This window comes from Vidua macroura, chromosome 7 (genome assembly GCF_024509145.1).
Source record: "Vidua macroura isolate BioBank_ID:100142 chromosome 7, ASM2450914v1, whole genome shotgun sequence".
NCBI lineage: Eukaryota > Metazoa > Chordata > Aves > Passeriformes > Viduidae > Vidua > Vidua macroura.
The window spans coordinates 8,492,588-8,509,607 of record NC_071577.1 but is presented as its reverse complement, the minus strand read 5'-3'; the positions used below and the strand labels follow the sequence as shown (position 1 = coordinate 8,509,607).

At 40.9% G+C, this 17,020-nt stretch overlaps 1 protein-coding gene across 1 annotated transcript in view; it reads right to left on the bottom strand.

Moving 5' to 3' along the window:
- Positions 1 to 9,205: 9,205 nt before the first annotated feature.
- ZNF804A (zinc finger protein 804A) overlaps positions 9,206 to 17,020 on the bottom strand; it is a 45,562-nt gene continuing 37,747 nt past the window's right edge. The window contains exon 4 of the mRNA XM_053982449.1: positions 9,206 to 15,032. Within this exon, the coding sequence (XP_053838424.1) occupies positions 11,759 to 15,032 (3,274 nt within the window). The 3' untranslated portion in view covers positions 9,206 to 11,758. The remainder of the gene's footprint in view (positions 15,033 to 17,020) is intronic.

Below are 17,020 nucleotides of genomic sequence, written 5' to 3'. Positions count from 1 at the left end.
GGAAATTATATATTGCATAATTGAACATACTTTCACTTTTTTTCAATGTGGCCTGGTCCAAATGCATTTACAGTTTTGGTTGTCATTTTTCAGTCTGGAAGAAATCTGTACACAGAAATTACCTATTTTTTTGCGCACACAAAGAAAATCACTGGTCATCATGCTCAATGTAACAAGAAATATTTCTTCCAAAATCCCCAATTAATTCATAATTCTTCCATTTGTCCCCAATTACTATCGTATTTTGCAGTGAAAAACATTTTGAGAAAGTTGTGGGACATATCGAAATCGAGCAAATGATTCTCTATAAATCCAATTATTTATAAGATCCAAAATATTGCCTGTTTATCAGCAAAATCCAACATAGTATCTCTGAAAATCTGTTGTCAGCCTGTCCTTTCCTACACAGCACCTACCAAAACACACACTGAAAATGAGCTGTGGGTTACTGACTTCAAGCAGCCAAAACTTTACCCAAAAAGCCAGTTTATTTCATTATATCCCAGTGAAAGAAACTCTGCCTATGAATTCTGCCATTAACGGTAAGGTCTCTCTTATTTTGGTTGTTTTTTTATTGTCTTGCTACTTTGTATTTGGGATAAATGGAAAAATTGGCATATTTTGTAATTTGAACAAAACAAGCACAGAGGCAAATTAAGATCTGGATTTTACAAGTTTGATTTTTCATTAAAATATGCCTATCTGTCATATGTGCATAGGGATCTGCTGTTTTTTGATTTCACTGTTTTTTCCAGGTTGTTTGCCCACATCAGGTTTTTTTGCTCCATGTAAAAAAAAACTGACCTGACTGCAAGATATGGTGATATATCCATATCCAGAAAAGTGAATTATTTATGGTTATTGAGAGTGGAATAGGCTCTTACTTTAAGAAACTGTAAAAAAATGGTCTTAAAAGTCTTCAGAACATATTAGATCAAAATCAAGCACCTTCCATAATAAGTGCATAGCCAAAATGATGGCTGAATCATTTAAACACTAACTGAAACACTAGAGAAATATATAGTCCTGGATTATTCTTCAAGTCCTGTGAAATGAGCAGTACTATCTCATGTGCATCATCTCCCCTGAATGCACTTTATCACTCAGACTGAGAGGAGAATAGGACCCAGGTTTTGAAAATTTGATTTAAAGCTGGATTAGTGGCACTGGTGAACAAAATCACTCCAAACCTCTGCAGTGTTTATGGGCCTTGGCCAGCCTTGATGGTCTCATTAGAACCTGGGACCAAAGGGAGCTGCTGCAGAATGCCTCCCTGTTGCTTGAATTCAAGGGTTATTCTCAGTATTTCTTTCAGAAATTATTTCAATTTGTGAAAAAAATAAACTGAGGATTTGCACAGTAATTTCTTCTGAAACAATATCTGAAAAAAATAGAGTGACTTTGTTAGTATTAAAAACATTATCTCTTTCTCTTTTCCTAGCTAAAAACTTCATGAAAATTAAAAAGTTGATTTAAGATATGTCATCTACTTATTAACAGTATAAAGTAAGTGTATCCACTACATTAGAAGGCAAATGGAACAGTTCCAGTCTCCTGAAGGAAGCAGAAATTATTTCTGTCCTGAGTCACACGCCCTGTTTGCGCCTGAGAAAAAAAAAAAAAAATCAAACCCATGACCCTTCATTTCTGTACATTCTGTTCCTCACAAAATAAAAACCATTTCAGGATCTTGAATCTGTTCTAGTGTGAATACCCAGGGCTGACAGAAACCGAAATTGCTTCCTAACCCCAAAACATAACCAGAATGGCACACGCAGCAAGCCTCAGATATATTCCAGCAGTAAGCAGGAAGGTTTTCTTTCTCTTCCTCTGCATTTTGCAATGCAAAATGAATCCTCCAAATGAAAGGTGTGGTTTTAATCTTCCTTTTTGACAGCTCAGGTACCAACTGACAGTTTTAAAACACATTAATCTGACAAGGAGCATCACAAGACAGAGTTGAGAGGAAACTAGAATTCACGTTTAAACCCTCAAAAAAGCAAAGAGTTTTTTCTTTTTTCCTGAAAAAATATCCATTGGGATAAACAGTCATTTTCTTATTGTATAACAGAGCAAGTATATTAAAATTTCTGGGTGATTTGAAAGAAAAAATGTATTATTGAATAAAAAATTACTTCCCTTTGACAAACATCAAGAAAAAGCCAAAATCTCTCCTGCTTGCGAAAGGAGAATGAATGTGCAAATTACTGCACAGACTTTAAAAGAAAAATAATATAGCCAGCATTTTTAAAATTACCAAATTCAGTTACTCCAGGATGGTATGGTGAGATCTTCTAGGAAAATTACGGGCTGAGATCCCATTTACATTAATTAGTACAGAGATATGGTATGCTTGGGATGTGTGGCTGAGTCTGTGAGGTTGATTATCAGTGTGATAGGGTTGTGGAAAGAGAACATTCAAAATTGTTCTTAGCAGTCTCAGAAAGAGCCTTCAGAACCATTTAATGGCTCCAGAAATTCCAATCAGACCCCAAAAGCTGTCAAATCTAGGCCTACTTGAATATCCTGAATTCAAAATCCAGACTGGCTTGAGATTTCTGAGCTAAACCTTCATAGAATCAAAAACTCACTGAGAGAGATGAATTCAAGCTACAAATACATATTCAGAGCAGCTCAATCAGATACAGATGTTGCAGATGAGGATATGCAGGTTTCAAGTTAAACCAGTACCAGCTTATTGCTATTTTAATAGAACATTGGCCAGGAAAGAGCCACTCTCCCAGGATGACATTGTTGTTATCACAGCATAAGAGAGTTACACATCACCTAGAGGAGCACCTAATTCAGCCCCAGGGAAAAATGCATGTGACCATTCTCTGAAACAAAACAACCATTTAATAGGACAAGCAAAAATTTATTTGAAGCTGAACTATCACAGAGCAAACACAAATATTTATAACAGAATCACCACGAAAAATGCCCACACACAACACCCAGCTGAAATGGTCCACAGGTATCGTAGATCCATGAAACTGCAGGGAAAATGGAAAATATGTAAAACAGGAGCACTTTGGGTCACCTGGTAGGTTTGTTTCTGATGGCCAGGAGCAATCCACTGCAGAGGAGCACTCCCAGGGAAAACACCAGCAGGACAGGACACAACCCAGCTAAGTGAGCTCTCACCAGCATAAGGAATATTTCAATTGCTGGGATTAGAAAAACAAAAAAACAGTCACTACTGAATCTCCTGTTATTACCCATTTCTAAGCAAGACATAAATCCCTCTGTTTATTTTGTTTTAAAACACATGAAAATAAGGTGCTTAAATTAGCCAACAATCAAAGAGTGCAGACAACTGGCAAAATTTCTCTGCAAGACTACTGCAGTTTTAGCCTGTAAGGTCCTGTTTCTCCTCTTCACCTTCCTTCCCACCTCTGCAATGCACCACTGGCATCTCCAAACCCTGCTTTTCTTCAGTGGCAGTGAGGCTCTGCAGATCCTGTCCTTTGCTCTCAAATCCCAGAAGCCACTACTCTGCATCGTGCCACCTACTGAGTGACCCAGCACCAAACTGAGCATTCCCAGACTCTTCCAGCCTTGTCCACCCAGGCTTGGACAACTACCACCACAAAACTGAATTCTGCTTCCCAGTAAATTTAGGCCACGATGATAAAATTAAAATTCCACCTTGTTTACCTGCACTTAAGGCCAGCCCTGAAGGCTTTAGAATAAAATATGGCTCTATTTTGCACATTATTTAAATTACCTTACTTTTTTTATTTCCACTGTTATTAAACTGTAATGAATTTATTTGTTTATGGAAGTGTGCACTGCATTTCTAGTACTGTTCTGTAATAGCTGGATTTAGAGCTAGCCTCTGATTTCTATCCTAGACATCATTAAACAATTTATTTTCTGTGATAGGGGAATGTGCTCTTGGGCAAGAGCTCTCCATTAATATGAATTATTAACAATATGTATATACATGCATTATGGATTTAAAAGATGAAAAGAAAGCTTGCCAGTTATTCTATGGAGCTTTCTTCATCTACGAGGCCACTCAATTTCAGACAGCTGTCTGCTGAATGGTCACAGACAGGGAATCCCTGATGACCACTAGGGTTTTGCTTTCCCATTGCTAGAATTATATACAGTGCTTCAGAACAAAACCCTCTGGCTGGCAATATCTGCTCAGCCCTGCACTGCTCCTCCCCATTGCAAGGTGGAGATGTAAAGCAGCCAACAGCTCCCCAGACATCCAGGCTCCCTGGAAAGGGGTCTCAGCACTGCCATCAAAAGGCACGTAGTTTTATTTAAAAAACATCTTGCAAAGAGAGATGCTTGGGTAGCTGCAGCATTTGAGGAGAATCGTGTCACATTTAGCTGCTCCTGCTGCTGCATCTCTCAGTCCCTCTAAGCCTGAAAACCCTGCATGATAATTGAACATGGAGAGGCAGCTTTGATGTGACACTGTGACACAGCAGCACACAGAGCCTGATACACGCCCATCTCAGGTCAAACCTCTCACCCATGCACTGCACTGGCCTCCACTCGTGTTTGCCTGCGACTGAAAAACACTCTAAATAGCTGTTTGTGTCTTTAACCTTTCCAGGTAATTAGTCCCCGAGCCACTGCAGGATTCCTGTGTGCCACAGCCCATGCTAATGCTGCACAGTGCTGTGGCAGGAAAACCCAGCCCTCGCCATCCTGGGGTGTAGGTAAAAGTAGAAGTAGCCCCCCCAGGAAAACTGAATAAAAAGGAGGCAGGGGGGTTCTAGAGATTAATTATCACTAATTTCTACCGGCTTGAGTAGAGTTTATGGAAGCTGTCTTTAAGAAGTCTTGCAGCAGTGCCTCCCCTCCACCCAGCCTCATTTGTAGCTCTTTGCTCCACCATCCAGTTCCTGAATATTGGCAGGTCTGACCCCCCTCATCCCTGCCTTTCCTTTCCCTCCAAAAGTAAAACCACTTTCTATTGTCCTTCAAGACCTCCTTCAGAGTAGCAATTCCCGCTCCCCCTGTGCATACTGTCCTACGTCCCACACAACACCGCTTCCCTCAACAACCTCCTGCCCAAAATTCAGCTCCCAGTACTTGACTGGTGAATCAAGACTGCTTTTTCTTGCACAGATGTTGCCTATGTAAGGGTATTTTACATTGTATGTAAAATACTGCTCTTTTTCTGCATTATCAATTTCTCACCTTACACACCTCCGACGTGAAACCTTTTGTGATCGACATTCTGTCTCTCACCCCAACACTTAGCTTCTATTTAATCTGCTTTTTACAACCTTAATAGCATTTTGCCTTTTTTACTAACCAATAACACATTCAATGGCCCACATCACTTTATGGAAAATAAACTACAAAATACCCCACATCCCAGACTGGGTGTCCTCTTATAGCTTCAAGAACAGAGTCCTGACTGACCTCTGCCATGAGCAGACAACTGCACCAACATCCAACAGAGCTGAGGAAACCCAGCTGGAGCCCTGAGTCTTCTTCAGCTGGTGGCACTGGAAGAAAATAACTTCCTTTTCATTTTTCTGCTCCTGGAGAATGACAAGTTAAAAAAAGGTGAGCAAACATGCAGCTGTAGGCAGTGGCAGGGAGAGCAACAGGCTTATTTTGCACACTGAGGGTTCGTTCCATGAATAATTTCTCCAGAGAGAAAAGGGACTTTATTAAGAGCAAATTGTATGCAGATTTTCTCCTGCTAACCTGACTTTTTTTCTTGACACTGATAGATTGACAGACCAGCTGAGGCAAACAGCACTGCTAATTTCAGTGGTGAAAAGATACAAAGCAGAGCCACCCAATAAAAAGCAAGTGAAATAACTTCATGCAACTTCCCTCCACCCTCAAGAGGAAAAGGTGGGTTCATTATATTACAACCACTTTTTTTCCTAATTATTCTGTGTCAATAGTCCTTCCTTCAGTGATTTCTTCCCTTCTGCTATGTACATTTCAAATAAGATATTCTTACCACTACTTAACTACGCCTAGGAAAAAGAGAATCCTAAACCTATAACCTGGTACATGAGTACAAACACACACATGCACACCTGGAGATGTACAAACACCAAAATGCAAGTAAGGTTCCATTTCCACTTACAATCCCACAAGGAAAAAGTATGATTTAGGCATTGTCCAATTCAGGTTTCCTCCTTCCAGCATCTCCTACAGTGATTGCTTCAGCAGGCATTATTGACACGGGAGGAGAGATTTCACTGGATTACACTGTCATTCTTTCCAGCACTCTGGTGACATAAAAGCCATTTATAGAAGAGTCTGTTACATGCAAGAAGGTTTGGGGTCAAGTTCCTTAGGCTGTTAAATCTGAGTTGGATTGCAACAAAAAATTTGGACCTGAGCTAGGCTTCACTTTCTCTGTATTCACAGTAGTGCAAATACATTCATTTAAATGAATCTCCTAATTCCTCCTGCAGGTTTCACTGGATTACATCAAGGTAAGACTGTACTAGAAGTGTAAATTTTTTCCTTATAACATGTAGGATTTTGAATGTCCAACACTCACTTGCTGTTTCTCATCCATGAGAAAAATACACAGGTTTTATCCAGCTGATTTAAAAACAAGTATTTTCAAAATTATTTTCCTGTTTGCTGTTTCTTTTGAGGAAAAAAAAAATTATCTTTTAAAGTCTCATTCATAGCAAACAAACACCACTTCTGATTTAAGAGCAACCATCTTTAATTCTCATAAATAATACTGTATTCATCATGGGTTCACATTTGAAGCTTACTAATGCTTTTCTCTACATGGATTTGCACATTTTGATCTTATCCCAGCAAAAATAAAAACTACTGATGCATTATGTTACCTGCATATTGTACTAATGTAGGTCTACTTATTAAAATGTCTAAGTGAGCCTGTACAGGTAGAGAAATCAATATTCCAATGAACTGTTTTTCTCTTTGGTATTTGACTAGAAGGTGCATGGACGTGTTTCAAAACACTGATGATACAGAACAGAAATCTTAAAGATATAACTTTATAGTCATTAATTATATAAACAACTTGACAACAAAGAAGGTAGAAGAAGACTGATTAAAAATGGATTAATTTTCCTTTACTGGATTGTGCTCCTCATCAGACCTTATGAAATTATTATTTAACTGAAAGCAGCAAGTATTAGGCAGTTTTAATAAATAAAGAGACCTAATGCTCCAGGTCAAAATAAATCTTCAGTAACACTAATGGCAAATCTTTCTTAGACTCCATTGGTTTCAGAAATTCACTAAGAGGTCAAAATTTAGACTCAGGGTAGAAATTTTCCCAACCTTTTATAATATCCATAAAATAAAACAGAAGCTTGAAGCAAAAATAAGATGTCTTATAATTCATGAAGTTGGTACACTAATTATTGCAGATGAAAGCAATAAAATAGCCTGGGTCATTTTCATAAATAGGCAAATTCCCATAAACTCTGATAATCTTAGTCACAGAGAAAAAGAGAAAACTTTATAGTGTTCCTGAAGTAAAGAGGAGAAGGGAGGACATAATGTACAAAACCATGCCTGCTGCAAATACTAAATCAAAGTGATCTATGAAATAACATACACATTTAGATAGTCAGTCATGTTAATTTAAAAATATTCAATGATCTTTATACAGTAAAAATGCCTTTACTTTCAATAAAGAGAGTTAATATAGCACTGCAATATTTTACAACTGGTAGGCACATTGCATAAATGTGTGCACTGCTACACATACACAAGCCTTTAGGCAATGTACAGTAATTGGAGAGCAGAAAATGAATGTATGGAGTTTAGAACATGTAGACTCTGAGCACCACAGCAAAATACCCATCAGATTAAAATTTACCACCTTACTTACAAACAAGGAGCTGTCTTCAAAATACATTCACGTGGTCATAATGTATTGCCTTAATCTGGGGCAGTTAACAGAACCCTTGGCATTGCAGCACGAGTGATTTTTGGTGGTTACAAACCAAAGCCAGAAGCTGTACATAAATTTACACCAAGGAAGAATCTGAACAAATATATTTAAAGCTGTATTTTAACTGCAGCATATCAAGTAAATATTATCATAATGGAAAACAAGTATTTTGAGGGAAAAGCACAGTTGCAGAAAATAAATTTGTCAGAAAAATTATGTCCATGTGATCTGTTGTATTAGCAGCACATCATCACGTACAGAAGTAAAGAGAATTGGATGTTCCAATCGTCTTTTAAAGCTTTGTTTCAATACCATACCCAAAAGGACTCTTACAAGCACAAAGAGTTGACCAGCTAATAAAAAGTTAACATTTCAGGTTGCTTCATGACCATTTTGTTGTTTGATTAAACTGAAAGGTAAAAACATTCTCACTCAATGATCCTCCACACAAAGTGTTTCTTCACAATGTCTGTGACCTGCAGCTTTTCCATGGGCTACAACCCATCGCTCACTCCCTTAGAATCTGAAATCTGGTGATTTCTCCCCAGCAATTAACAGCTCGTGCAGCTTCTAGATTGTGAAGGAAACCAAATTAACAACCCCATTCTTTGCATATATTGGCAACATTTTAAAAATTCTGTGTACTTACAGACAAAAGAGACACCAGACAAGAGCCCGGTTACTCCAAAGTGTCCGTCACAACATTCCTTCATGCCCAAGAGCTCCTCTGGACCATTATTTCATGGCTCACATTACCTGAGAAATGGAATGCCCCCAGGAAGGTCAGTCTGGGCAGGCTGCAACTTTCTAAGGGCCAAAATAAAGATTTTCTCCTCATCTCAGTGGAACAGGCTGTCTTTTCAGGTACTTCTCTGCAGAGCTGCTCTGGGAAATCACAAATTCTCTAACCTCACACAGTGCTTGATCCCAAGGTCTAATTCCTGCCCTTTGGGAGCAACACTTTTACTGCTTGCACTAGGAAGAAATCCCAGTAAATTCTAAATTTGGCAAAGTGGCCAGGAGCATAGACAGTCAAGATCTGTGCAAATTTGTAAATTCAGAAGTAAATTACTTAGATTTAAGGAATTGGGTAGAATTTATTTAGAATTATAAAAATTCAATTATTTAGCACTTGCAATAGTTTTTGTTTCTAAATTAGACTACCAATTTACGGAATAAAAATACACATTTAATCTAAAATACCAGATAAAAGATACAAAAGAAGAACTACCCTTATATTACTTACTAGAAGTTATGTATTTAATAATAAACCAGAAACTCAAAAGAATATTTCATTAGGTAATTTAATTTAGTGTGTTCAATTTGAAATTTAACTTATGATTTATTTTTATACTGCTTTTGCTTTTACATATGAAGTCACATATACAAACAGTTCTAGCATTAAAGGCAATACCATCTTAGAAAATTATTACATTTTATGGTTATTAGTCTTTTATTTTAAATAGTTTATACACTATTGAACAGCAATTACAGTAGATAATAAAGAATTGTGCAATGTCTTAAAACTGTTTAACAACCTAAAATAATTTAAATTGTAAGGAAAAAGAAGAACTCAAAGGTGTTGGAACATTTTGGTGAAAAAAATGTGGACTTCCAAGTTCATAGATGGGATTTTTCAATGAACATTGCAACTGAAAACTTTAAATTGGCTGTTTTTATTCTGCCAGAACGTGCAACCGTGTTTGTCCTGTGTGAATTCTTTTTTTTCTTACTGTGCTGCTCTACGATGAGATGGATTTTGTCTTTGATGGGAGATCAGAACGCAGGGCACCGTGCGTGCTGCCTCCCACAGAGGAGGGCAGAAGGGCAGAGGCCAGGACACGTCACCCAAGGGACCCAAGTCACCCAGGACAACCCTCCCGCTTCCAACGGAGATTCCCGTGCTCGGCCACAGGAGGTGGTGGAGACAAACACCTTATGCAGGCAGACTCTTGAAATAAAGGAGTATAAAGTCACGTAGTCCTGTATTCTTTAGGTACCACATGAATAGAAATGGGCATCCACCTGAAGTTGGAGCCTGGCATTACAGGGGTGGGTGCACCCCACTCCCACTCCCTGCTGCAGCCTCAGGTGAGGAATCTGGGCACTCTCCAGAACCTGGATGCTCATCTGCTCTTCCTTATCAACATTTTGCCTTTTAACATAGATAAGCCCTTTGCGACCACACAACGTGGGGAACTCACGTCCCTTGAGCAGATGACTCTGTAATCACAGTGGCAAGAAGTTGTTTGCCATAGTTTTAATGAAATATTATACTAAAACTTGCAATATCCATACAGGTAGGTTCTAATGCTGTGGATGCAGAAAATAAGATCCAGATATATATGTTGTAAGATATAGCATTACTTTGCAAACGGTTAACGCCTGTAGCTATTAATATGCAATGTATATTAATAATACTTAAAATTCACTATTCTTTCAGTTCAACTTTATATGATTTTATTATAGTATATAAAAAGGCGAAAAGAAGTAATTAACTGTGAGAGCCTACCTACCTTTTATTATGGAGGGCCTACTTCTAGCACTAACCTTCATGCTGCAAATCCTTGGCTTCACTCACATGATAACACTTCATTTTAACTCAGAGGGATGGCTCTATCTCAGAATGACTTCTGCTTTTATTCTGGACCGTCGCAGGCATGGCTCTGATATACCTCATGCTAAAGCAAATGAGGAGGTTTCACCAGCTGAAGCTGGGTGAGGTTTGACAGCAATGAAAAGGCTGCAGAGGTAGGGAGAAGTCTCTGAAATACAGTTAGAAACAATGGCAGTATATTATTACTTCAATTAATCTCTACTCTGTGTTATTCTACTTCTTTAGTGAAATGCTGCAGGAAGTAGGGGGGTGAAGTGAGGTAAGAATTTGTATCAAACCCTGGTGGGTTTCCTGACCTCCCCTTCATGCTGCTGTGCTCTCGCTGCCTTCACACACTGCCCAGCAGCAAGGACCTCTCTCTGACAGACCTGTGTGCCATCAGAGAAACTGCTTGGTGGAACCAAGGCTCTACCTTTCCACTGCAAGCAATATTCCCTCAAAACCAAACCGCTGTCAATATTGGCCTTTCTTCCCCTTCCATCACCAGCGTTATATTTGTTACATTGCCTTTCTGTGGTTTAGTATAAAAGGGATCAGCTCCACCAGTCAGCAGTGTGTGCACATAATACAAATGGGCAGAATTTGCCACGGTGACATCAAGCTGCTAACACAAACACATCTATTACCCTTTCTCTCTGGCCTGGTGAGACAGCTGCCCTCGAGGTACTGGCCTCTGAGCCTCCCTGATAAATCACTGAGGTGTAGGAAACCTGGTTATCCCAACGTAGCAGGGGCAGAGGATGCTATTCAGCTGCAGAAGGATATGGAAGAACAACATCCATGAGGCTTATAATGAAAGATTTTTGATATACTTAAGTAGTTAACAAAAATTTATTGCAAGAGATAGTTTGTCACTAGATTTACAGTTTCAGAGAACATAGTACAAAACATAGTGCATCAGCTTTGTCTAAACATTAAATAGGTGCAAATACACAAAGATAAAAAACAAAAAGTGAATACTTTACAACATAAGTTATAGAACTATAAATATATTTTATATACATTATACATATTCTAAGACATGATTTTCACATATATATATATATAGTTCATAATCAGTATCAGACTATTCAGTGCTTTAGTAATGGTACAGGTCTGAACTTGCCATGAATGTTTGTTGCATCATTATACTTACAGTAAATGCTTCCCGAGGAACAAGAAATTTTAACCAGTTTAGTTCCCAGAACTGCTTTGAGCTGGGGGGACTGCAGAAACAGCAGGACGGTTCCGCCGGAGGCTTTTTCCCCCCCGTCCGTGTCCTAGAAGAGCGGCTGCAGGGGGATGACAGCCGGGTGCGGGGCCAGCAGGGACGGGAAGACGGTGTGCGGCAGCGGGGGAAAGGCCAGCGGGCCGGGCGGCAGCACCGAGGGCGGCAGCAGCGGCAGGTGCGGCGGGGCCACGAAGGCGGCGTGTCCCGCCGGGCAGAGCCGCGGGGCCACCGCCACGTGAGGTAAAGGCGCTCTGGAAAGAGCCGGCACCTGCGACAGGAACTGCTGGTGGGGCTGGAGCACCTTGAGCGCGCCGGCGGCGGCGTGCTGCTGCAGCACGGTGTGGTGGATGGTGGTCACCGAGGTAGAGCACAGCGGCGGCGGCAGCGGCGGCCCCGGGGGCTGCATGGCCGGCGGGGCGAAGGCGAACTTCACCTTGCCGGACAGCACGGTCTGCGGCACCATCTGCTGAAACGCCTCCGACGGGAGCTCCTTGAACTTCTCGGGGCTGTCAGGAGGGAATAGCAGGGTCTGCTCGGGCAGGGGGAAGGGGGCTATTAGCTGCTCGGTAGTTAGAAAGGTGTGACTGTTTACATGTGCTTCTTTGAACGGCAAGGGCGGGGGGCTGCTAAATATGCCGGGATTACACTGCACCCATTCACCGGCCACCTCACCCATCTTCTCGTGCGGTAGAGACTCGGCCAACTCATAATGGCAAAGGTAGGATTTAGGAGCAGTTTGTTCCAAGTGCCTGTTGGGGACGGGGACTTTGTAACGAGCTTGATTTTCACGACTGTTGACATTTTCCTTTTTCTTTCCCTCTTGGGGAGCACCCTGTTTGACAGCAGCTGCTGGAGCGCTCTGCTCAGGGGCAGCAGAAGCAGCAGAAGCTGTGATGATGCCATCGGGAAGCGTGGCCGGCACACTCTCCATCGCTGCGCACGCCGTCGGTTTATCGTCTTCCAGCACCTGCGGGCCAGCACTTTCTAGAGGCGACTTGCTCTCCTCCAGCTCCATTGTTTCATCCCTATCTTTTGCATCCTCATCTCTAGGAGCTGCACTAGTTTCCTCTAGATTGTCTTGAGTCAGTAAGTCCCCCAAAGTATTTAACGAAGAATTCGCAGAATTTTCTTTGGAAGATTCAGAGGTCTCACTTCTTGCATTCCTGTCGAGGAAAACATGATGGATCCTAGTCTTCCTTTTCCTGCGCTTCCCTTTTGCCTTGTGACAGGTACCTAAAGCATGTCCTTGCCTTAGATATTCCTCTGCTGATAACTCCTGTCCACATGAGCTTTCATCCGAGGAAGAGGAATAGGTGTGCTGCCTCCGCTTGCGGTGGGGTTTCTCGGGTTCTTCTGTCAGAACACTGTAACCTCTCTTGGTGGGCTGGTTTTGGCTCAGCCCTTTCTCCTCACTGCATTGTCCTAAACATTTATGCTCTGGGCTACAGCTTGACCTCCTGGCTTTCCAGCTACAGCACCTTTTAGAGTGCCTGAGGCTGTGCCTCCTGGAGCTCAGCTGCTTTGCCTGCCTCCGGGAGCTCGCTCTGCTCTTTCTGTGGGGTCCCTTACAACCATGGTGATGGCCACTGTTTTTTGCACTCCAAAAGTCACACCAGCCTCTGTCCCAGTGTACGTGACCTGATGCAGACACAACTCTCTTAGGACCATTTTCAATGCCGAATTTGGGCTGTGACTGCTGCACCTCACCTGCACTTAACCAGATATTTCCTGCATCATGCCTGAACTTCTCTGCATTATTTTGGAGGTGCTGATATTTATTTTCATCTCTGTAAATAACTTCTTTTTCAGTTACTGGAGACATCTCCATTTCTGCTACTGTTGTGTCTCCACAGTGATGATAATGACAATGACATAATTTTCTTCTCCTTTTCCGTTTTCTGCTTTTGTGAAGCCATTTTTCATGGCCTTCTTTGATCCAGACTTTGTTGTATTTCTCATCTATCACAGTGTTTTGTCGTAAGGGGTTATGAGATATGTGATACTTTTCTATTTTTCTAATCCTGAATGACTCATCCAAGGACACTTTGTTTTGATTTTTTGCAAGGTCACAATTTCTGAAGAGGGAAACATCACTTAACAGGGGTATTGTATAGTTGCACACATTTTTATTCACTTCTACTTCATAATCACCACACTCTGAAGTAGGTCTTTTTGTAAAATCTGAGACTAAGATATGATCAGATTCAGTTTTATGGTGCAAATGAGGTATGCTTGGTTGATGCTTGGGCTTTTCTTGGCTTTCACTTGCTCTTGATGACTTAAAATCAAAATATAAAGGATTACAGCTATAAGAAATTGATGGGTCTGTACTTGTGTAAATTAACATTTCTGATGGCCACTGAAGAATATTTGATCCATATTTGCTAAGAACAGGAACAAAGGGCTGACAGGGTCTCTTGTATATGTCCGGTTTGCTCTTTGGGGCTCCACTACCTTCTTCAGACGGTGATGGAACTGCTGCATCAGCCCCCAGATTTTTTATTTCAGTTTCAGTTGCAGGTGGATCACTGTTCTCACCATTATAGCTTTCCTCTGCAACATCCTGCAGAGAGGAACAATCCTCCACAAGCTCCTGCACAGAAGCTCTGTTTGCCTGCATCTCGTGCCCGCTGCCGTCCAGGGGCAGGATCTGGGCACTGTCTGCAACCAGGGCCAGCCTTTGGTCCCCTAATTCGGCCGTGCTAACATCCACACCGTGGCCATCCGTGTCTGAGGACAGCAGCTGCTTCGAGTGGGACATGGCAGCAGGCAAAGCTGGGCTCTCCAGCACCCTGCTCCCTTCACTGGACAGCTCTTTTGACTCCTGAGCTTCAGGAGCTTCTGCTGTGTCTATGCATTTTTCCACCAGAGGGTGAAAACAGTTGTGTTTCTCCTCAGGGCACACAACTATTTCTGCTGCTGAAGGAGACTGAAGGTTACACGTTCCTGGAACAAACCTACTCCTTCTGCTAAATCCATGCTCCATAGAGGTGTCCTCATTAAACTCATAGAAAACAGCAGCTGAAGACTCCAGTTTGACTGCTGCTTTCTTAGGAAAAGCAAAGGAGAACCCAACTCTGTGTCCTTGAGTTCCTTGAACCTGATCTCCGCATTTGTGAGGGTCGGATTGATGACTACCTGCATCTCCAGGAGTGGAAGAAATAACAGAAGCAATGTCTTTGCAGCTCTGTGCATCGTGCATTAGTGTACAGCTGAAATCCTGGCTCTTGGCAGAATCTATGGCAGCACTTCTGGGGATATCATTGCAATCATCTCGCACAGTCACTGTGGTGGATTTGAACATAGGGCCGCTTCCAGGAGCGCTAGGAAGGAAAATGAAACTTTGAGTCAATACTGTTCAGAGAACTGCTGACAGGAACACGGTATTACATTGGTATTTAAGGGAGCTTTTTAAGGAAAGAGGAAGACTCTGTGGATATGTACACTTAGACAACAAAAAAATGCCATCTTTTATAATAAAGATCAGTTGACTAGTACTAAAAAAAAAGGATGAGTAAATATTATGCTTCCAGCTCCTTCATGTGAAGTTATCAGCTGAAGGACTGATATTCCTACAAAGTAGTTAACTTTTCCTAGACACGCTGGCTGGCCAAAGAAGAAACTATCTGTCTCCACAGAAATCTTGCTCTTCCTCCCAGCAGACCATCATGGTTACAACACTATTACTACAGATTGCAGTTTTACATTCCTTCATGTTACAAAATAAATTAAAACAGAGAGTGCTTCATAGAGCACTTCCCACGTAGTCATCATTCCAGTGACTGCTGCTCTGCCCACAGGCAATCCCCCAGCAGCTCCCATCCTATTTGTGTGCACAGACCAAACCATCGCCATCTCAGCAATTTCTTTCATGGAGAAATAAAACTGGGGAGAGGATTTCAGCTGGCAGAAGTAAAGTAAGTGATTCATCCCTCTTGAGAAAAAATTTATCACTGTCTACTTCTGTTCTTCATTTAATGCCCTCTTCCCATCTGTTCTATTTGACTTAATAGGAAGCAAAGAGAAGAGCAAAAAGTGTTTAAGCTGACAATTTTCCAGGATCCACATAAACTGCTCAGCACTAGAGTATTGGACCTATGTTAAAACCATTTGTTTGTTTGTTTTAGCCAAATCACTCTGTGTTACAGTGCAGAGCAATACTCACTGATGAGTCACTGGTAAAACTTTCAAGAGTCATTTAGGACCCCAAGAAGTGCTGAGATGAAGAATAATGTCTTTACCCTATCAGGTCTAGAAATTAAGGTAGAAGTTTTATGAGAAAGGAATTCCTCATGAGAATTCCTGCCTTGCCCAGTTCTTTATAAATTTGAAATATATATTAAACCCACACACATATCCTTTCTTTCACAGAATAAAATGGTGACTTCTACAAAACTAGCCTAGAAAATGCCAGTTTAAAATATCCTATGTGTCTGTCTATGTCACACCTCTAAGGATGCAAAGCAGCAGTAAATAGCAATTATGAAATAGATAAATTAGGCACAGATAGAAATTCTCCTTCAGGAACTAGCAAAAGGATATTTAAAAAAAAACCCCAGATAATCCAGAAACAACAAAGGCTTGCAAAATCTGTGCTTCACTAGCATGGAGAAAGGAAAACAGTCAATTCCTCTTTCCTCTTTCTCATGCAATATGCAAAATTCATATTTTGGAAGATGTTTAGGGGGAACGATACCTAATTTACTCAAGTGTAAGATATAAGCAGTTAAAACACTCATGGAGGAGAAAGAGTCTCCACAGGAGTTATCACAAGAAGATTAAAAAGTTAGGTATTGTGTTTCTCCTGTCAAACAGATCCCACAGCATTTGTGTCCCATCCACCTGCTCATTCAGATTTTGTTTCAGGACACTGCCCACCATCCAAACTACAGACAAAGAGACTATTTCTGAGCAGGAGCTGCAGCTTGGTTGGACTTCTCTGTTAGTTTATCTTGGGGGGGTGAAGTCTGAATAAAGAGAAAACATTTACACATGAGCATCTACATTTTTTCTTCTCCAGAGATTACACTGTGACAAGTACATACATTTTTCAGTGGCTTATCAGTGTCAGAATTGTGTCATATTTTGAGAATTCAGTCACAACAAGCAAGTTCAATACTAATTTCAACAGCTTGCCAAATACAATACCAAAAAAGTACAAGTAGCAAGGACTCGCTTTTGCAGAGGGAGGTAAACACTCTGCTGAGAAGGGGAAAAGGAGCATTTACCTTTTAATATAAAAATCTGGCTATTGAGATCTAAAGCTAGGTTTCTGGATGCTTTCCCAGGCGAGCATTTTGAAAACGAAATC